Below are 23,541 nucleotides of genomic sequence, written 5' to 3'. Positions count from 1 at the left end.
CCAATGATGGGGCACTGTTCCTCCCACTGTCACCAATGATGGGGCACTGTTCCTCCCACTGTCACCAATGATGGGGCACTGTTCCTCCCACTGACACCAATGATGGGGCACTGTTCCTCCCACTGACACCAATGATGGGGCACTGTTCCTCCCACTGACACCAATGATGGGGCACTATTCCTCCCACTGACACCAATGATGGGGCACTATTCCTCCCACTGACACCAATGATGGGGCACTATTCCTCCCACTGACACCAATGATGGGGCACTATTCCTCCCACTGACACCAATGATGGGGCACTATTCCTCCCACTGACACCAATGATGGGGCACTATTCCTCCCACTGACACCAATGATGGGGCACTATTCCTCCCACTGACACCAATGATGGGGCACTATTCCTCCCACTGACACCAATGATGGGGCACTATTCCTCCCACTGACACCAATGATGGGGCACTATTCCTCCCACTGACACCAATGATGGGGCACTATTCCTCCCACTGACACCAATGATGGGGCACCAATGATGGGGCACTATTCCCCCCACTGACACCAATGATGGGGCACTATTCCCCCCACTGACACCAATGATGGAGCACTATTCCTCCCACTGACACCAATGATGGGGCACTATTCCTCCCACTGACACCAATGATGGGGCACTATTCCTCCCACTGACACCAACGATGGGGCACTATTCCTCCCACCACCACACTGACATCAATGATGGGGCACTATTCCTCCCACTGACACCAATGATGGGACACCAATGATGGGGCACTATTCCTCCCACCGACACCAATGATGGGGCACTATTCCCCCCACCGACACCAATGATGGGGCACTATTCCCCCCACCGACACCAATGATGGGGCACTATTCCCCCCACCACCACACTGACATCAATGATGGGGCACTATTCCTCCCACTGACACCAATGATGGGGCACTGTTCCTCCCACTGACACCAATGATGGGGCACTGTTCCTCCCACTGACACCAATGATGGGGCACTGTTCCTCCCACTGACACCAATGATGGGGCACTGTTCCTCCCACTGACACCAATGATGGGGCACTGTTCCTCCCACTGACACCAATGATGGGGCACTGTTCCTCCCACTGACACCAATGATGGGGCACTGTTCCTCCCACTGACACCAATGATGGGGCACTGTTCCTCCCACTGACACCAATGATGGGGCACTATTCCTCCCACTGACACCAATGATGGGGCACTATTCCTCCCACTGACACCAATGATGGGACACTATTCCTCCCACTGACACCAATGATGGGGCACTATTCCTCCCACTGACACCAATGATGGGGCACTATTCCTCCCACTGACACCAATGATGGGGCACTATTCCTCCCACTGACACCAATAATGGGGCACTATTCCTCCCACTGACACCAATGATGGGGCACTATTCCTCCCACTGACACCAATGATGGGGCACAATTCCTCCCACTGACACCAATGATGGGGCACAATTCCTCCCACTGACACCAATGAGGGGGCACTATTCCTCCCACTGACACCAATGATGGGGCACTATTCCTCCCACTGACACCAATGATGGGGCACTATTCCTCCCACTGACACCAATGATGGGGCACTATTCCTCCCACTGACACCAATGATGGGGCACAATTCCTCCCACTGACACCAATGAGGGGGCACTATTCCTCCCACTGACGGGGCACTATTCCTCCCACTGACACCAATGATGGGGCACTATTCCTCCCACTGACACCAATGATGGGGCACTATTCCTCCCACTGACACCAATGATGGGGCACTATTCCTCCCACTGACACCAATGATGGGGCACTATTCCTCCCGCTGACACCAATGATGGGACACTATTCCTCCCGCTGACACCAATGATGGGACACTATTCCTCCTGCTGACACCAATGATGGGGCACTATTCCTCCCACTGACACCAATGATGGGACACCAATGATGGGGCACTATTCCCCCCACTGACACCAATGATGGGGCACTATTCCTCCCACTGACACCAATGATGGGGCACTATTCCTCCTACTGACACCAATGATGGGGCACTATTCCTCCCACTGACACCAATGATGGGGCACTATTCCTCCCACTGACACCAATGATGGGGCACTATTCCTCCCACTGACACCAATGATGGGGCACTATTCCTCCCACTGACACCAATGATGGGGCACTATTCCTCCCACTGACACCAATGATGGGGCACTATTCCTCCCACTGACACCAATGATGGGGCACTATTCCTCCCACTGACACCAATGATGGGGCACTATTCCTCCCACTGACACCAATGATGGGGCACTATTCCTCCCATTGACACCAACGATGGGGCACTATTCCTCCCACTGATACCAACGATGGGGCACTATTCCTCCCACTGATATCAACGATGGGGCACTATTCCTCCCACTGACACCAACGATGGGACACTATTCATCCCGCTGACATCAGTGATGGGGCACTACTCCTTCCACTGACACCAATGATGTGGCACTAGTCCTCCCACTGCAAAATTACAGTTATGAAGTAGCAACGAAAATAATTTTATGGTTGGGGGTCACCACAACATGAGGAACTGTATTAAGGGGTCGCGGCATTACAAAGGTTGAGAACCACTGTTCTAAATTGAAGCACATTGATACAGATCTGTTGGTTGATGGTTAATGCCTTGCTTTTCAGTCATTTAACACACCCTATAGATATCACATTGTCATTCAGAGATGTGCTGGATAGGCACATGAACATGGATGTATGCTCTACCTAAATTCTTTTGGAGCATGCCATCTGGAAATAGCCCTCACAGCATTGTCAAAATCCTATAACCTGTGAACTGGAAACATTGAAGCTGCAATGTGAGCTAACAGACAAGGAGTGCAAAATATCAGTGCTAGGGGAAAAAAAGCTATTCTCTGACTATATCAGTGAGACAGCAATAGATGAGACCAGCACCCCTGCTAGAGCCATGCTGCAAGCAGTTATAGTGAAGAAAGTGCTGTATCTTAGACACTGAATGGCTGACTCTTCATCCAAACAGAGAAATTGTAGAATACCCTATTATTATTATACAGTATTTATATAGTGCTAAAAGGTTTGCTCAGCGCTGTACATTATAGTGGGGGACAGAACATGAGACAATACAGTAACAAAACAAAACACGAGGGGGTCAAGGGCCCTGCTCTTTCGAGCTTACAATCTAGGAGGGAGAGGATAGTGGTACAGGAGGAAGTGGCTGTGGGGGATGGAGTGTAAGGAGGAGATTGGCTGTTAGGTAAGGACGGGTAGGCTTCCCTGAAGAGATGGGTTTTCAGGGTGCGCCGAAAGGTGAGGAGGGTAGGTGACAGTCTGATGGATTGGGATAGTGAGTTCCAGAGGATGGGGGAAGTCCTGGAGAAGTCCTGCAGTCGCGCGTGGGAGGTGGAGACCAGGCAGCTAGAAAGTAGGAGGTCTTGTGAGGAGCGAAGAGTACAGGTTGGGTGGTATTTGGGTATCAGGTCGGTGAGGTAGTTTGGGGCAGCGTTATGAATGGTTTTGTATGTCTGTGTTAGTAGTTTGAATTTAATGTGTTGGGCAATCGGGAGCCAGTGGAGGGAATGACAGAGGGGGGTGGCAGAAGCGGAGCGGTTGGTAAGGTGGATGAGTCTGGCCACTGAGTTCAGGATAGACTGAAGCGGGGATAGTCTGTGATGAGGTAGGCCGGTGAGAAGGGAGTTGCAGTAGCCCAGACGTGAGATAACAAGGGAGTGAACGAGTTTAGTAGTGTCTGGGGTTAGGAAAGTACATATTTTGGAGATGTTGCGGAGGTGGAGCCTGCATGAGTTTGCCAACGATTGGACATGGGGTTGGAAGGACAGGTTTGAGTCTAGAGTGACACCTAGGACTTTGGCTTGTGGGGTGGGACTGATGGTGGCGTTGTTGGTTGTAATGGAGAAGGCGGGGGGGGGGGCGCGGGCTGGGGGGAAAATCAGGAGCTTGGTTTTGGAAAGGTCAATTTGACAAAATGGAGCGACATCCAGTCTGATATGTCATTCAGTTGGTGGGTGACTGAAGGGGTGAGGCGAGGGGTGGAGAGGTAAATTTGCGTGTCATCAGCGTGGAGGTGATAGTTTAAGCAGTGTATCAGTTTGTCGAGGGAGGAGGTGTAGATGGAGAAGAGAAGGGGCCCAAGGACAGAGCTTTGGGGGACCCCAACAGAGAGGGGGAGGTGGTAGCGTTATAGGTAACGCTGAAGGAGTGTTGGGATAGATAGGAGGAGAGCCAGGAGAGAGCGGAGTCTCTGATGCCGAGGGAGTGTAGTTTATTAAGGAGGAGGGGGTGGTCAACTGTGTCGAAGGCCGCGGAAAGGTCGAGGAGTAGGAGGACTGAGTAGTGGCCATTAGCTTTGGCGGTTAGCAGGTCATTAGTGATTTTAAGTAGGGCAGTTACGGTGGAGTGTAGGGGACGGAAGCCAGACTGTAGTGGATCGAGGAGGTTGTTAGTGAGGTGGGTGCTTAGGCGATTGTAGACTAAGCGCTCAAGGAGCTTGGAAGTAAATGGCAGCAGGGAGATGGGTCTAAGGTTGTTCAGGTTGGTGGGGTCCAGGGAGGGTTTTTTGAGTATGGCGGTGATGTTCGTGTGCTTTAGGGGGGAGGGGAATGCGCCAGTAGAGAGGGAGAGATTGAAGATGTGGGTGAGGGAGCGTAGGATGGAGGAGGAGGGTGACCGGAGGAGTTGTGTGGGGACAGGGTCAAGGGGGCAAGTGGTGAGGTGGGCTTCTGAGAAGAGCTTGGTGACCTCCTCAGTGGTAGCAAGGCTGAAGGAGTGGAGTGTTGGGGAGGTTATAGTGTGTGTGACGTTAGGTGTGGTAGGGCGTAGGGCGTTTGCGAGGTCAGAGGAGGGGAGAGTTGATGGGGTTATAGTGGGAGGGAGGCTAGGTGGGGAGGTAGGTTGAGCATTGGCGATGTCCATACGGATTGCGTCTATCTTATTTTGGAAGTGATTGGCAATCTCGTGGGCGGTGAGTGAGGTACTGGGTGAGGGTGGGGGAGAGAGTAGGGAGTTGAAAGTGGAGAAGAGCCGGCGAGGACAGGTGGAGAGGGTGTTGATGAGGGTTACGAAGTAGGCTTGTTTGGTGGCGTGGAGGGAGGAGGAGTAGGTGAGGAAGGCGGATTTGTAGAGGGAGAACGCTCGAGGGGATTTGGTTTTGTGCCATAATCGTTCCAGCACGCGACTGCGTCATTTAAGATTTTTAGTGTGGTTGTTCTGCCAGGGTTGAAGCAGTCGGGGTCTAATGCTAAGTGTGGTTAGGGTGCTAAGGAGTCTAAGGCAGCTCATAGCGAGTCGTTATACGCAGTAGTGGCCAGGTCAGGGCATGACAGTGGAAGGATACTGTCAGGAATGGACTTGCCAATAGTGGTGGGACTCGTCTGCCTTGTGGGCTGCAGTACCAGGGCTGGCCAGCGGGTGCTCTCAACAACCAGAGGTTCACTTTGGCAATTAGCCATTACCTGGGGCTGATTGCAGGTGTATTTAAGGGATGGCCAGACCTGCAGTCTGTGCCTTGGTGTGTGATTTTCCATGGGCCCCTGTACCTTGTAACCTGCATTCCTGTTCCTGCCTGACTTGTTGCCGACCCTGCCTGATCCTGACCTCTGCTGACTTCTCCTGTTTTATCCCTGGCTTGTGACCCTTACCATTCTCTCCGCCTGCTCCTCCTGTACCTACCTGCCCGATAGTTATCGACCCGGCCTGCCTGACTACGTTGTGCTCTATATGTGTATGTACCTGTGTATCTATACCAGTTTAGGTTTGGGTTTGTTTCACCTTGTTGTATGTATTTGTGTTAGCTTGGGGTTTGGTGCACTGCGTTTATGTTTGTATTGTTAGTCTTAATAAATTGTCTTGTTTATACCATATCTGGAGCCTGTGTTTCCCTGTGTCAGTACACACATCTCTGGTCACACCTGCATCCCTGACAGATACTGTCGTACAGACGGTCAGCTGCAGAGTGGAGAGGGGCCAGTTCAGGTTGCGGAGGTTACGGCTGGTGATGGTTTGACGTTTGGGGGGGGGGGGGGAGGTGTTTCAGGACTGGAAGATGGAGAACGTAATGAAGTTGTGGTCAGAGAGAGGGAAAGGGGAGGTTGTGGAGGGTGCAGAGATGGGAGAAAACGAGGTCTAGAGTGTTCCCGTTGGTGTGGGTGGAGGACTGTGTACACTGTGTGAGTGCAAAAGAAGAGGTTAAGTGGAGGAGTTCGGATTAAGGCTAGTCATTGTTTGGTGATATATTGTCCAAAGCTATTCCCAAGGCAACCATTGAGTCAAGGTTCCTATACCAGGACCAAGCAGAGAAGATTCCACTAATGCTGAATACCCCTAGAACTCTCAAGAGAAGCAAAAGCATACAGATCAGATAGAGAATTCAGCAATTCGGTGTGGATTGCAATCTTCCTTCTTCAGGGAACTTCAATACAGAATGAGAGAATGCATTTTTGATGACGCATCCATTCAGTCCTCTTTAGAGGGAGCATAGTTGTTGCTCTTTCACAAGGTATAGGTGGAAAAATTAGAGATGCAGGTTCCTGCAGCAAACTGTTATAGAATCCTTTATCCACAAATATATTCCAGAACAGCAGAACAAGAAAGATAGTCTGTAACAGTACATTCACAATCTTCTTGCCTTTAGAGATAATTGCCCTGTTGCCCAATCTCAGAGATTCAGATACTGAAGCTCTAACTATACAGTGAGATTAGGTGTCATTAGGTGATATGTGCCATCCCCTTCAAATGGGGCTCTCATAACTTGCTGCAGCAATCTCCATTCCAATTCACAATTCCATTGTGGCTCCACAATCCACTTCCATCCTCCATGATGTTAAGATCCAGGGTGAAAAAAAAAACTCAAAAAGTAAAAGAGTATATTGTGCTCTCTGCTAAAAATATATTAATTTTTTATTTAAAACTTCTTGTACTTAAGTTAAAAAGTGTGCAAACATCTGTTGTACTGCAGTTTTAGGCATTTACTATAGGATAACCTCCAGCCATCATGACTTTCCTGAGGCCTTTCTCTGAGAATACAGTAACTAACACTGGCTAAGGGAACATGAAAGAAGTGATGAGCATCTGGCTAACACTAAACTAACTAGCACTGAACAGGAGGGAGTGCAGAGGAAGATACCAAAATCACACAAGGACCCAAAACTGCCACTAGATGTAAGTAAAAAAAGACAATAACAACCTGATGCAGTACAACAGAAAAAAATTTACAAGAAAGTGGGGCAGAACACGTTCACTGAAACAGAACAGCCAAAGTTGATACCTGCCCCTTGATAGTACTTAGGGCCAAAGACATTTCCACACACCAGTCTGCAGAGAATCCACAATATGCTCCACAGCATACTATCAGAGATGAAACTTGCGACCTTCACACCAGGCAAAAGAAGCGTTCCACGTATGATGGTACACCTTCCTGGAGTTCCATTTCCCTGCCCTGAAAACAGTAAAAATTACAGTCATAAACACTGGGCAACAAACTGGTAGTGGTGGCCCACCACTGAAAACCACAGAAATCATTGTTGGGCTTAAAAATCGGCTTGTGCAGGTAGAAATCCTTGATATCTACGAATGGCAGGAAGTACCCCTGATGGGGTGAAGAGCCAACTGTTTAGAGTCCATTCTGAAAACATTGATAGAGACCCTTATGATCCAGAATAGGCAGGATGTCTCTGGTTGGAGTAGAAGCAGAGGCTTCCCTTTATCTGGCAGCACAGTGGCTAAATGGCTAACACTTCCGCCTGGCAGTACTAAGGTCATTGGGTTGAATCCCAGCCACGGCACCACCTGCCTGGAGTTTGCATGTTCTCCCTGTGCTTGCGTGGGTTTCCTCCAGGTACTCCGGTTTCCTCCCACACTCCAAAGACATGCTGGTAGGTTAATTGGATCCTGTCTAAATTGGCCCTAATATGTCTATGTATGAATGTAAGTTAGGGACCTTAGATTGTACACCCCTTGAGGGTTAGGGACTGATGTGAATGTACAATAGATATGTGTAAAGCGCTGCGTAAATTGACAGCGCTTTATAACTACCTGAAATAAATCTAAAATGGTTGTGATGACCCCATGAGACAGCTGCCTTTCCAGACCTGCAAAAAAAAGAGCTCTTTATTTGTGGCCCCAAAGAGACCATTTTATATACTTTTTAATATATTTATAACCGATATAGGGTCTGGGATTAAAAATACCATTTCAGTCTGTGCAGATGGCACCAAACTTTGCAGTGGAATAACGTCATTACAGGATGTCTCCCACTTACAAGCCAACCTCAATGCACGGTTTCATTGGGCAACTACGTGGCAATGTAAGGTTATGCACTTGGGGGCTAAGAATATGCATGCATCATACATACTAGGGGGGGGTACAACTGGGGGAATCAATGGTGAAGAAGGATCTGGGAGTTCTGGTAGATCATAAGCTTAACCAGGGCACTTATACCCCCTTCTTTACCAGGCCAATTTTCAGCTTTCAGCGCTGTTGCAATTTGATTGACAATTGCACGATCATGCAAGATTGTACCCATATGAAATTTTTATCTTTTTTTTTCTCACAAATAGAGCTTTCTTTTGGTGGTATTTACTCATCGCTAGGGGTTTTACGTTTTGCGCTATAAACAAAAAAATTGCAAAAAATTTGAAAAAAAAAGTTTTTTTGTTTCTATTCTAAAATTTTGCAAACAGGTAATTTTTCTCCTTCACTGATGTGTGTTGATGAGGCAGCGCTGATAGGCTCTGATAGGCAGCACTGATGGGCACTGATAGGCGGAACTGATGGGCGGCACTGATGAGGTGACACGGATAGACAGCACTAATGAGGTGGCACGGATAGACAGCACTAATGATGTATACGGATAGGCATCACTGATAGGTGGCACTGACTGGCATCACTGCTGGGCACTGACTGGCACAACCGCTGGGCACTGACTGGCACAACCGCTGGGCACTGACTGGCACAACCGCTGGGCACTGACTGGCACAACCGCTGGGCTGCACTGGTGGGCTCAGGTGGGTGGCACTTCTGGATGGCAATGCTGGGCACAGGTAGGTGGCACAGGTGGGTGCACTGCTGGGCACAGGTGGGCGGAACTGGTGGGTGGCACTGCTGGGTACTGATCACCAGGGCACTGATCATCAGTGCCCTGATGATCTGTGCCAATCCCTGCTCTAACAACTGCCGGTTCTTGGCAGTACTTTCCTCATGATCTGACAGCGTGAGGAAAGTGCAGCCGAGAACCGGCAATTGCATTTCCCTGTGATCAGCGTGTCATTGAACACGGCTGATCACGTGGTAAAAGGCAGATGTGATTGGCCTTTTACCACATCACGTGATTAGCTGTGTCTGTAGGACACAACGATCATGGAGATCGCCAGGTACACGCCCCCGGGGGCGCGCAGGAGAGCGCGTTCTGGGAGGACGTCATATGACTCCCTCCCAGAACTGGCCGGCCGCAGTGTAGTCATCATTCGGCTATCTGCAGTCGGCAACTGGTTAATAATGGCATGCAGTGCCAAGCTGTGGTTTTCAAAGCGAGCAAAATTCTCTTGTATTTATAGAGGTAAGACCTCTGGGGGTCTTATCTGGAATATGCAGTTCAGTTTTGGGCACCAATTCACAAAAAGAATATTGGGGAACTGGAGAAAGTGCAGAGAAGGGTAAATAGAGAAGAAAGAGAAGTGCGCCAGACTAAGTGCAGTAGGAATATAAAAGTTTATTGCACACAAGATTATAAAAACTCACAAGATGTGGGTAGATATCAGGCATCAATATGTACACATTGATGCCTGATATCTACCCACATCTTGTGAGTTTTTATAATCTTGTGTGCAATAAACTTTTATATTCCTACTGCACTTAGTCTGGAGCACTTCTCTTTCTTCTCTATTTACCACAGAGTCCGGTTTACTCTAGAAAGTGCAAGCCTCACGACGGTGTCTACATTGCAGCGTTGTATATATATGTATACATATATATATATATATATATATATATACACCATCTATCTCAATCCAGTACTGTTTGCATTACAAGGCCTTTTATCCCCTCCTTTCCCTACCCCCCCTCCCCTCCCCCCTTCCCTTTCCTCACCACTAAAGCTGCATCATCTACTTGTTGTCCCTTTATTCTAGCATAAATGATTATATATCTTAATTTCTGTTTACTGGATTATTTTGTTTAAGATTTACTGAGTGAACGTTATATCCACTACAAATTCTCTTGCGCCAATTGCATTTTTATTTTTGTCAGAGAAGGGTAACCAAACTGAAAAGAGGCATGGAGGAGCTCAGCTATAAAGAACTGAATTTATTCTCTCTTGTGAAGAAGAGATCCCCTTTGATCATCAGAGGACAAGGGGGAACTCTTTACGACTGGAGGAAAAAAGATATAATTTCAAAATACGGAAAGGTTTCTTCACAATAAGAGCTGTGAAAATGTGGAATAGACTCCCTCCAGAGTTGTTCTGGCCAGCTCAATGGAGTGCTTTAAAAAAAGGCCTGGATCCTTTCCTAGAGGCACACAATATAACTGGATGCTAACATTTATACAGTTGCAAGAAAAAGTATGTGAACCCCTTGGGATTACGTGGAGTTTTGCATGAATTGGGCATAAAATGTGCTCTGAACGTCATCTAAATCACAACAATAGAAGAACACAGTCTACTGAACATAATACTACACAAACATTAGATGTTGCCATGGTTTAATTGCACATAACATGTAAACATTCACAGTGCAGGGAGGAAAAAGTATGTGAACCTTTGGACTTAATAACTGGTTGACCCTCCTTTGGCAGCAATAACCTCAACCAAACGTTTCCTGTAGTTGCAGATCAGACCTGCACAATGATCTGGAGTCATTTTGGACCACTCCTCTTCACAAAACTGTTTCAGTGTAGCAATATTCTTGGGATGTCTGGTGTGAATCGCTCTCTTAAGGTCATGCCACAGCATTTCAATCGGGTTGAGGTCAGGACCCTGACTGGGCCACTCCAGAAGGCGTATTCTGTGCTGTTGCAGCCATTGTTTTGTTGAATTACTTGTATGCTTTGGGTCATTGTCCTGTTTCATCACCCATCCTCTGCGGAGCTTCAGTTGGCGGACAGATGGTCGTTCCTTTTTTCTGCAAAATGTCTTGATAAACTCTGGAATTCATTTTCCCATCAATGACAACAATCCGTCCAGGCCCTGAGGCAGCAAAGCAGCCCCAAACCATGATGCTCCCTCCGCCATGTTTCACAGTGGGGATGAGGTTTTGATGTTGGTGTGCTGTGCCTTTTTTTCTCCACACATAGTGTTGTGTGTACCTCCCAAACAACTCAATCTTGGTTTCATCTGTCCACAGTATATTTTGCCAGTAGTGCTGTGGAACATCCAGATGCTCTTTTGCAAACTTCAAACGTGCTGCAATATTCTTTTTGGACAGCAATGGCTTCCTCCGTGGTGTCCTCCCATGTACTCCATTCTTGTTTAATGTTTTCCTTATTGTAGATGTGTCAACAAAAATGTTAGCATGTGCCAGAGATTTCTGTAGGTCTTTAGCTGACACTCTGGGATTCTTCTTTACCTCATGCAGCATTCTGCGCTGTGCTCTTTCAGTCATTTTTACAGGACGACCACGCCTAGGGAGAGTAGCAACAGTGCTAAACTTTCTCCATTTGTAGACAGTCTGTCTTACCGTGGACACATGAATTCCAAGGCTTTTGGAGATACTTTTGTAACCCTTTCCAGCTTCATGCAAGTCAACAATTCTCGATCGTAGGTCTTCTGAGAGCTCTTTTCTGCGAGGCATGGTTCACATCAGACAGTGCTTCTTGAAACCAGTAAACCCAAAACAGGTGTGTGTTTTTTAAGGGCAGGACAGCTGTCAGCAACACATCCAATATCATCACACTGATTGGAGTCAAGGTTGGCTCACTCCTGGCTCCAATTAGCTCTGGGAGAAGTCATTAAGTTAGGGCCTCACATACTTTTTCCTCCCTGCATTGTGAATGTTTACATGTTATGTGCAATTAAACCATGGCAACATCTAATGTTTGTGTAGTATTATGTTCAGCAGACTGTGTTCTTCTATTGTTGTGACTTAGATGACGTTCAGAGCACATTTTATGCCCAATTCATGCAAAACTCCACGTAATCCCAAGGGGTTCACATACTTTTTCTTGCAACTGTAGGTAAAGTTGATCCAGGAAATATCCGAATGCCTCTTGGGGGATCAGGGAGAAATTGGGTCATGCTTTGCTGGATTTATTTTTGCCTTCCTCTAGATTAACTGTGGGTATAGGAATATAACTTTTTTTTTGTTGAACTGGATGGACTTTTGCCTTTTTTCAGCCAGACTAACTATCTAACCCTTGAGTGCATAAAGCATGGAGGGAAAAACAATGAAACTCCAGCTTAAAACCTCTGGACACCACGCTACAGACCCAACTGTCGGAGACTAAATTCCAGATGGCCACAAAGTCCGATAGACATTCTCCCCAACTTGCATGAGTGGGGGCATTCAAATACTGCACACAGGACTTGAATCTAAACACAGAGGACATGGAGATCAACTTATTCTTGCAGAAATGGGACATGGGCTGCTGCTTAGAGCCAGAGGCTTGTTGCCTATGTAAGTAGCTTTTCCCAGATTCTTCAGGTGTGCTTTTACCCTCGGTCACCTTTGGGATGAAGGCATTCAAAGATAAACCAAATAAATGCTCGGTCTTAAAGGGCAGCACTCTCAAGTTGCTTCTTGAAGAAGAGTTCCACCAACCCTCACTTGAGCCAAAGCAACTTCCTCATATGGACCAACATGGTATCCAACCTGGAAAGCTGCATACAGTTCTTCAAGGCATCCAATGAGAAACTCAAGGATCATGAAAAATCCTCCAGGAACTGGCAATTGGAGGATCCCCAAAGACAAATTCCCTAGACAGAAGCAAACGCTTTACCCAAACTTTGAGGGCTTGGTAAACTTTCACTGTAGCCACCGCTGGCTGCATAGACACTACTATCAGAGGGAAAGTGCACCTTGAAGAAGGCTTCAAACCTCTTATTTGTGATGTCTTGAATAAGCCCCTGACCTGGATGAGGTCCCAGTCTTTAACCACTTGCCTACCCCTTCTTTACCAGGCCAATTTTAGGCTTTCAGCGCTGTCGCACTTTGATTGACAATTGCGCGGTCATGCAAGATTGTACCCATATGAAATTTTTATCATTTTTTTTCTCACAAATAGAGCTTTCTTTTGGTGGTATTTAATCACCACTGGGTGCTTTACTTTTTGCGCTATAAACAAAAAAATTGCAAAAAATTTGAAAAAAAAAAAAAAGTTTCTTTGTTTCTATTATAAAATTTTTCAAACAGGTAATTTTTCTCCTTCACTGATGTGCGTTGATGAGGCAGCACTGATGGGCACTGATAGGCAGCACTGATAGGCGGCACTAATGAGGTGGCACGGATAGGCGACACTGATGATGGGTACTGATAGACAGCACTGATAGGTGGCACTGACTGGCATCACTGCTGGGCACTGACTGGTGGCACAGCTGGGCACTGACTGGCACAACCGCTGGGCACTAACTGGTGCCACTGACTGGCAGGACTGCAGGGCTGCACTGATGGGCACAGGTGGGTGGCACTGGTGGGCACAGGTGGGTGGGCACAGGTAGGTGGCACTTCTGGGCACAGGTAGGTGGCACTTCTGGGCACAGGTAGGTGGCACTTCTGGGCACACTTGTGTGACACTGCTGGGTGGCACAGGTGGGTGCAGTGCTGGGCACAGGTGGATGCACCGCTGGGCACAGGTGGGCAGAGCTAGTGGGCGCACTGCTGGGCACATGTGGGCGGAGCTAGTGGGCGCACTGCTCGGCACAGGTGGGCGGAGCTTGTGGGTGGCACTGCTGGGCACCGATCATCAGGGCACTGATCATCGGTGCCGATCCCTGCTCTAACAACTGCCGGTTCTCGGCAGTACTTTCCTCACGATCTGACAGCATAAGGAAAGTGCAGCCAAGAACTGGCAATTGCATTTCCCGGTGATCAGCGTGTCATTGGACACGGCTGATCATGTGGTAAAAGGCCGCTGTGATTGGCCTTTTACCACATCACGTGATCAGCTGTGTCTGTAGGACACAGCGATCACGGAGATCGCCGGGTGTGCGCCCGGAGAGCGCGTTCTGGGAGGACGTCATATGACGCCCAGCCAGAACTGGCCGGCCGCAGTGCAGCCGTCATTCGGCTATCTGCGGTCGGCAAGTAGTTAAGGTATAAAATGGCCAGTTTAACAGTCAGGGAACCCAAATGTTTGTAGAAATCCTCCTCCATGGGGTACTGCTGAGCTAAAGAGAACACCTCTGATTGAGTGAGCACAGGTCAGCATGCATTACTTCCTGCAAATGAGGATGCATAGGAAAAAGTTCAGGATTCTTAGGCAGCCACTAGGATCCAAATATAGTAACTTTAGGAGAAGATGATTCCAGAAGCAGTAACTACATATCTGCCTGTATCGCATCTGCCAGGAAGCCCACCATAGTCCAGGCCTGGACCCTGAGAAGGAGTTATCCAAAGAGAAATCTAGATCAATAGCTCCCCCCTCCTCTTCCAGAGGATGTTCCTCCCACGTTTGTGTCCCAACCCAATGAGGATCCCTGGAAAGCTGTTCAAGCAAACCAGAAATAGGGGGGACCATCACAGGATGAACTATGCAGCTCAGCCCATCAACCTCATCCCCAACCTCTCTGCCTGTACAGTGCTACGGCTTGCTGAGGGTCAATAGGCCTGTAACTCAAAGAATAGGAGCAGTCACTCAGCTGACACAAGTGTCTGTAAAGGCCAAAAATCTATAGGGCAGGTTACTCCACTTTAAAGCTCCCAGGGGAACCTATACTGGCTCCTGAGCATGTGCAGAGATGCATGACTTCATCGCATATGTCGCTATGGCCCACACTGTCCATTTTGAACACCGCTACAGTGGTGTATGTAACTGCAGTGCCCACAACAGATTTACAAAGCACAAGGGGACTGCCACACAAGATTCCACATTAAGTCGGAAATTACCACACCATCATTGCAGGGCCATGGTGGGCACGCACCACAGAACATTCATGGACAGGACTCCCCATCTGGGGATCACTGGACCCGTACAGCACCCTGCCATCAAGGTCACTGGATACAAGTTACCCCGGGAATAGTTGCCTGCAAATTTTAGTGTCATACAGCAACCTTACAATCTCTCCCCACTCCTGAATGTGGGGTCCTGGTACCACCTCTTTTTGCCCCAGGGATGTAGCTGACCGATTCATATTAAGCATTTCTATTTTTGAGTAAGGGGATTATTCACATTCTTTTTTTCATTCTCTCTGTAGTATGGGCTACAGGAAAAATGCAGTGGCTAGTGCCTCCACCCAGCAGCACTAGCGTCATGGATATAAATCCCAACCTGCAGTAAAAGGAGAAAAACCGGGGGGGTAAACCCCATGGCATAGAGGTCCTAATGAAAACATACAGTGGCTAGAAAAAAATGTTTATTAACAGAATTAAACAAAATAGAATAACAGACAACCTCCACCTAACAAAAACAATGTAAAATAAAATGACAACGTTGTCATGTAGAAGACAACCCACGTTTCGGGATCCCGTCCCCTCTGACATGCACACACTCACACACAGAGCAGTCAGCCTGCAAGGAAAAATAGAATAGTAGGTTCAGAAGGAAATGATAGAGCAATAAGGATGAAAAACAGGAATGGGGTCAAAAAAGGAAGAGAGTGAATGGAAATGATAAAACGGAATGGAAAAGCAACAGGTACAGCAAGGTCAATACACATATCCGTTACATAATAATGACTATAAACCGATGGAACAAAAATGTCCAATGATGGAATAGTAATGGATATGATACACAGTTTGAACTGTTGATACAGCGCCAATATAGGTGCATATTCTACCTCTGTATGAGGATATGTTCAAGATGGGAGAATCTGGCAGTACAGAGTGACCTTTTACCCCCTACTGGGGAGTTAGTGTGTATCATATCTAATACTATAGATATATATTGTGAAAATATTTATATAAAGTACACTGTGCTCAAAGTGAAAACATTTTTTAAATAAAGCAAAAGAGTCAAGTGCATTCAGTCCCAAGAAACTTTGAATTCACTTTATAAACACAAAGTCCCCTCCTGTGTCTTCTTTCCACTTTAAACATATATCACCAATGGTGCCTTCAGTGACTACCAACAAACACCCCAAGCTAGTCTCACCAGATTATATTGCCTCTAAAATTTCAGAAACTCTTAAGAATAGCATCCACACCAGTTTTTCTTCTCATTAAACACCTTTCCTTCTAAACTCCACTTTCAATATGGTAACAGACTCATGAAATTAAAAAAAAAAAGCTTTCAATAGTGTAATAACATCCAAGACTCTATATTAAATATATACATTTTTTAAAACTGTCCATTTCGGCGTCAGTTTTCGGCCAAGTGTATCCTGAATTTACGGTTTGTTGTTTTTGTTTTTTACAGCATTACCAGTGATTTGAGCACTCTTTTGCTCCATTACTTTATGATATTTGTTTAAAGAGGGGTTAAAGTAGTAGCAGTGATTCTTTTTGGGGGAATTTTTTCACATTTTAAAAAATATTACTTTGAATTTTTTTTCACTATCTGAAGCAAGGAGAAGGGGGTTTTAAAGTGATGGCACTATACAAGTTCCTATAATAAATACAATAAAAATAATACATAAATGTACAATTAAGACATTAGTGTATTATTTACTGAAAAAAGGCATTTGAAAATCTGTTCTCTATTGTGCGCCATAAAAAAATTGAAGCTTTTAATGTACAGGGTCTCTTCAGGCCAAAAATGTACAATTTACATGTGTTAAAAAATGCACTAGACCTGGCAGTAAAAGTGATTACGCTGAATTCTGGGATAAGCAAATATGTTCTAAAGACGAGGCATAAGGTACCGTATTTTTCGCTCCATAAGACGCACTTTTTCCCCCCCAAAAAGGGGGGAAAATGTCAGTGTGTCTTATGGAGCGAATAAAAGCGGCTGGTCCGGTATTTCTGCCACCACCATGTCAGAATATCGGGCCGACCGCTCAGCTCTTCTCTCCTGCAGGACCTTATGTGTTCCTCGCTCCAGCGCTGCAGTCTTCCCGTGGCGGCTTCTGTAACAGCCGGGTGCCCACTGCGCATGCGCGAGAAGCGCTGTGCTTTGTGAATGGTCCGGCATCTTCTGGGACATGACAGGTCCCAGAAGGCTCAAAAAGCGCAGCGCTTCTCGCGCATGCGCAGTGGGCACCCGGCTGTCACTGAAGCCACCGCGGGAAGAAGGACGGACAACTCTGCGGAAGTGGGAGCGGGTACCTGTCAAATTCAGGTACCCGTTCCCCCTCCCTCCCCATAGGTCTGCAGTCTCTGGTAATCTCCTTTACTGTCTGCAGTCCCTGGTCATCCCCTGCACTGTCTGCAGTCTCTGGTCATCTGTACTATGTCCGCAGTCTCTGGTCATCCCCTGTACTGTGTCCGCAGTCTCTGGTCATCCCCTGTACTGTGTCCGCAGTCTCTGGTCATCCCCTGTACTGTGTCCGCAGTCTCTGGTCATCCCCTGTACTGTGTCCGCAGTCTCTGGTCATCCCCTGTACTGTGTCCGCAGTCTCTGGTCATCCCCTGTACTGTGTCCGCAGTCTCTGGTCATCCCCTGTACTGTGTCCGCAGTCTCTGGTCATCCCCTGTACTGTGTCCGCAGTCTCTGGTCATCCCCTGTACTGTGTCCGCAGTCTCTGGTCATATTTTTTTTCTTGTTTTTCTCCTCTAAAACCTAGTCGCGTCTTATGGTCAGGTGCGTCTTATGGAGCGAAAAATACAGTATGTATTCCTACTTGAAATTTGGTGTGCTGCTTCCAGATCTGGGCAGTGATCCCATGTAAAAACTTTGTCTGTGTGCAGGAGTTTCCTGTCACTGCTTTCCTTGAAGGGTATCTGGTCTTCTGGTTTTCTGCAGGCAGCATGTAGTGGGTGGAGTCTGCTGGACCCCTTCCACAGATCTGCTATCCGCACAGACTGTAAAGCAGAGTGATGATGTCACTACATTTAGAAGATGATGTTGTGATGGAGATCAGAAATATTTTATTTTTGTGTTTTTTTTTTTAACTCAAGTGTGTCAAGCAGTCAGCTTGTCTGCTTAATTAACTATGAGTTCCTTTGCCCTGCAGGAGTTGGGAGATGAGGTTGATATCAGCGGGAGGCGCAGGCAGCACGGTGTCCTGCAGCTGGAAAAAGCCAGATGTGTCAACATGGGGTGCTTGAGGTCTAGTTGAAATGAAGGGACAATATAATGTACCTATGCTGTCAGAATGGTCTTAATGAGCTTAATTCAGTGATGCCTTCTGGACCTCCTTCTCAATGCCACTCTGCCTAGACTTCCTCTGCTGAAGCCACTGTTAGCTGGTGAGTCCCTGAATTGCTGCATTGTGCTCCTGGACTGTGCTGTACCAGTTTGTGTCCTGCCACTCTGGGCCCCGTTTGTTGCTCTTTGATTCTGGACTAAGCTTTGGTGTGCTAGAGTGCCACCCTGTGCCAAGGACTTAGCCCCGGTTGTACTGGATCCCTGTCCATTCCTGCTGTGTACCCAGTGGATTAACCCTTTCCCTACCAGAACTCTACCAACCCTTCTGTGTGTGTGGACTTTGTACCTCCTGTCCTCCTCCCTGTACTCTGGTGCTTCTGAGCTGTGGCCAGACCCCACAACCCCATCCTGGAGACCATACATCTGGCTGTACCCTGTGTGCTGGATTAACCCTACTCTGCCTAGACCCTTTGCCCTACATGCTGGGCCGAACCCTATTCTGCCCAGAACCTTTTGCTCTGTGTGCTGGACATAACCCTTGGTCTGCTGGAGTTCTGCCATCCATGATGTGTGCCAACCCTGTGCTGAGGATTTAACCCTTTGTCCGCTGGAGTTTTGCCATTCCTGTTGTATGCCAACCCTGTGCTGAGGATTTAACTCTTTGTCTGCTGGAGTTCTGCCCCTTTGCTGTGTGCCAAGACTGTGTTGGGGACTTAACCATTTGTCTACTGGAATTCTCCCATCCCTTTTGTGTGCCAACCCTGTGCTACAGATTTAACTCCTTTGGCAGCCAGAGGTCTGCCTGTCCGCTGTGTGCCTAGCCTGTGCATAGACTTAACTATTTGTCTAACAGAACTCTGCTCTACCAGTCTTGTGCTCCTCACTGTCTTTCAATAAAAGCCTTGTGCTCCTGCTCTCTGTGTGTTTTCTGTTCCACCCACACCTCCATCACAGATGTGTTTGCAAAGCTATTTAGTGCACACAAAGCAGATTTATATCCTTTGCGGCTATTGAGGAATATATTTAAATAAATGTTTTCCTGCCTCGAGTGCAGCATTAAGCTGTAGGATAGTGTCAAAAGTTAGCTTGCAGCCTCTTGTGTGTTTACTCTTACCTCCATGCTGCTCTTGATTCCTTCACATGTGTGTTTTTCTGAGCTCACCTATGGGCGTTGTCTGCTATCCTCTGGGTTTTATGTCCTTCCCTTCCATCACTTCCTGTCTCACCTCCTTGTCTGCCTGTCTATTGAAGATGTGCTCAGACTGGGCCACATTCCCTGAGCAACTTCGTTTGTTGTTGGAGCTCCCGTGTGGTCTACTGAGAATCCGGTTAGTATATCTATGTACCGACCCCGGCTTTGTTCCTGACATCGCTAGTTTTCTGCCTGTCCTGACCTTGGATTGCCTGTCTCTACTCCCATTATACCCTGCTCCCGCTAGTGTTCTCTTCTACCTCAGCTGGGTGCCTGGGGTCCGCGACCTGGTTCCAGCCTGCTCCAAGTCCATCCCCGCCATCAGGGGCCCTGGTGAGCAAGCAGGCTGGGGTTTAGACTCTGCACCCTGGGGAACCCCAAGCTGTGGTTTGATAGAGCTCACTATCATAGACGTGACAGTTCTTAATTGAGGAGGCCAATTCAATCTGAATTGCCCCTAAACAAACCTCAGTACATAAAAGAGACTTGCACTACTTTTGTGGAGCTTAGTTTAAAGCATTGCACAGAAAACATATGTTTGTGTGTTGTGATACACTGACATGCTGGTTTACTTTTTTTTTACACTTTATATGTACATTGGAGTGCTATTCAGGATAAATGGCAATGCATATACCGTATACCATGCGCTGTGGTGTCAGCATAGCCCCACATCATACCATGCATTAATGTACACACAGTTATAAGTAGAGCCTAAGGAATCATTTGTGCATGCAAGCAGCCTTTGCTGCCCCTCTGAAAAGTGTAGGAATGCTTAGAGGCATTTGATAGGCAGTGAGGAGGCCTTTTCATTACCTATTTTAACCCTGAAAATGCTGAACCACTGCACCACAACTGCATGCTTTGCTTCACTTGAATGTGACGTGTAGAGGTAATGCCCACCAAATGTGACATGCAGTTTAATTTTTTCTATGGTGGCAACATGTGTACAGACTTGAGTGTCTGCATCTACTTCTTCAGTTGGGCAGTCAAACCATGGCTCAACAGTCTTCTTTTACCATCTCCCAACAGCACATCTGTCTTTTCTCTATCATATGAATGCAAGTCCTTTGATAACCATTACAAAAGGCTAAGTTCATCTTTTTAAAAACAATCAAATGTACATTTTTTTGCAGGTAAAAAAAATGTGCATTTACTATTTTTTTTTCTAAGGAGTCTACAGCACACTGCTCCTGAGATTAGCAGATTGCGGGTGTAATCTCATGCTCCTGCAGACTCTCAGAATAGCTGTCTGTCCATACCTTTGTACAGACAGGCATTTACCTGAGAGCAGGAGGATCAATTAACTACTAGAGTGCTCACCAGTACTCTCATAGTTCATTGAGTACTACAATTTGTCAGCCACAATGGCTGATGGTACTTGTAGCCATTCACAGAAACCGGTGAAAAAAATTATGTGGCTATGTGGGAACAGCCAGGCTGTTTTCAAATTGTGATAATGGGGAGAGAATCCCCCCACCTGCTGGGGGTTGGTGGCACAGATGCTTGCACATGTTACATGTTCTACTCAAAAAACAGGTGGAACATGTAACAAGTTCCAAAGGTGAACTTATCATTTAGGCACTGAACATCAATCCTAAAAAGATAACCAATAAAATATTTTCTTACCGAATGAAGTGGAAAGAATCCATAAGAATCCAGAAGCACTAGGTGCTGTACTGATTCAGGAAATACAGATGCAAACTATAAATTAAAAAAAAAAGATATGCTTCAGCAAATTTAAAAAAAAATTGTCATTTCCAAATTTGTTAACATGAAAGAACAATAGGGAGCATAACCTTTCATTTTGAACAAATAACTAGTAAAGTTATTAAAGAAGGCAGGCAATTATACACCAACATAAAGCATCAATGAATTACCGAGATTGTTCAACAGTGCCCTGGCAGTTCATTGAGAACTACAAGCTGACAGTCGCAAAGGCTAGTTCTCCCATTCACAGAGCTCTGTGATAAAAGTTGAACCTATTCTTTAAGCTGTTGTGTGGAACTTATCGGAACACTGTCTAGCCCGGGTGTCGGCAACCCGCGGCTCTTTCACCTTTGCTGCGGCTCCGGAGCACACTGCCCACCAGGTGACAGGCAATAGGGTTGCCGTAGCTCAGTGGTCGGCAAGCCGCGGCTCTTTACACATTTTAATGCGGCTCTTCTGTGTGCCGGGCGCCCGCTCCCCTCCCTCCTCTCGGGCGGCCGCCCCAAAAGTCAGGACTCTGCAGCTAGCCCAGCAATGGGCAAACTACGGACCGGCGGACCTTTTAACCCGGCCCGCGGAGCGTGGCAAACATTGGCTGTCAGGATGTAGGCGGGGCAGCGTGGCGAACTCCTCTCCTCTCACAGTCCGCCCTGAAGACCAGAACGGCGCGGGAACACGGCGAGAGGAACGCGCGGAGCAAAGGTAAGTGAATTGACACAATATGGGGAATTAATTACTATAGGGGGGATGAATTACTATATGGGGGATGAATTACTATATGGGGATGTATTTTCAGTTTTAAAAATGTGGCTCTCAAAATAAATTTCAATCGTGGTTTTGGCGAGATTTGGCTCAGTTGAAAAAAAAAGGTTGCCCACCACTGACCTAAGGCTATGATTGTGATTATGACGATACACTGTGGCCCTGATTAACCCTTTGCTTACTGGGCCCTTAAACCCCCTTCATGACCAGAGCGCTTTTTGCAATATATGCAGTGTCGGATTTGTTTTAAATTTTGCAATGGTTTTGCGGCTCCCAGTCTTTTTTTCCCTCTCGGAAACGGGTCCAAGTGGCTCTTTATGTCTTAAAGGTTGCAGACCCCTGGTCTAGCCATTAGTCATCCAACCAGTTGATAAAGAAGGATCAGTAGTGGTTATGGATGTGGAATACCTGAAAGAAGTTTATAGACAGGTATCTGATGCAGCCATATTTTCCACCTACCAGTAATCAGCCATTTTTCAGTGCTGTCACACTTTGAATAACACCCCAATCACACTTTGCGCAGTGAGAACTCGCGTTCTCTCTCACGATTACGTGTGTCGCACATAGCCAATTTAATGGGCCGCCCTATGCATGTTTGTCACCCAAAAGAAACGTCTGTACCTTTTATTGCCACCTGGAGATATCATTCCAACATAACGCATAGGGTGGAGCTAATGGGTCCAGGAGAGAGAGAGAGAGATCCCGCAGGCTATATGTGTAATCCATCCCTGAGTGGCTTTCTGATATCCAGCAGCAGCGGTGGGTGCAGCATGTGAGAACAGCAGTAGATCTCCATAGTATTCAAAGCACTTGTTTTTAACCATTCTTGTGAGTTTATATGCATTTCTTTTCTTTTAACCACTTCAACACCAGGCCAATTCTGACACTTCTCACATACAGTACTGTGCAAAAGTTATAGGCAGTGGTGAAAAAATGCTGTAAAAGAATGCTTTCTGAAATAGAAGTGTTAATAGTTTATTTTTTATCAATGTACAAAATGGAAAGAAAATGTACAGAAGAGAAATTCAAACCAAATTAATATTTTTTTGTGTCCACCCTTTGACTTCAAACCAGCATCAATTCTTCTAGGTACACATAGTGCTTAGGCATACAGTTCACACTCACATCTTGGAGAACTAACCACAGATCTGTGGATATAGGCTGCTTCAAATTCCTGTCTCTTCATGTAATCCCAGACAGACTCCATGATATTGAAATCGGGGCTCTTTGGGAGCCAAACCATAATTTACAGGACTCCTTGTTCTTCTTTACGCTGAAGATAGTTCATAATGACATTGGCTGTATGTTTTGGGTCATTGTCCTGCTGCAGAATAAATGTGGGGCCAATCACACGCCTCCCTGGTGGTATGGCATAATGGATAAGTACTGTATCTGCCTGTATATATCACTCTTGAGGACACCATTGATCCTGACCAAATCCCCAACTCCATTTGCAGTAATGCAACCCCAAACTTGCAAGAAACCT

General features: G+C 46.8%; 1 protein-coding gene across 5 annotated transcripts in view; it reads right to left on the bottom strand.

The window, feature by feature from the left end:
• SERHL2 (serine hydrolase like 2) overlaps positions 1 to 23,541 on the bottom strand; it is an 801,854-nt gene that overhangs the window by 523,296 nt on the left and 255,017 nt on the right. For all 5 annotated transcript variants that reach the window (XR_016313777.1, XM_089684280.1, XM_089684279.1 and 2 more), the window contains one exon: positions 21,213 to 21,287. Coding sequence is in view for 4 of the 5 variants with exons in the window: in XM_089684280.1 (XP_089540406.1) it covers positions 21,213 to 21,287 (75 nt within the window). In the remaining variant the exon portion in view is untranslated. The remainder of the gene's footprint in view (positions 1 to 21,212; positions 21,288 to 23,541) is intronic.

The sequence above is a fragment of the Staurois parvus genome, unplaced genomic scaffold (genome assembly GCF_062004578.1).
Source record: "Staurois parvus isolate SC_StPar_1 unplaced genomic scaffold, SC_StPar_1.0 ptg000341l, whole genome shotgun sequence".
In the NCBI taxonomy this organism is placed as follows: domain Eukaryota; kingdom Metazoa; phylum Chordata; class Amphibia; order Anura; family Ranidae; genus Staurois; species Staurois parvus.
This window is presented reverse-complemented; position numbering and strand designations above follow the sequence as displayed.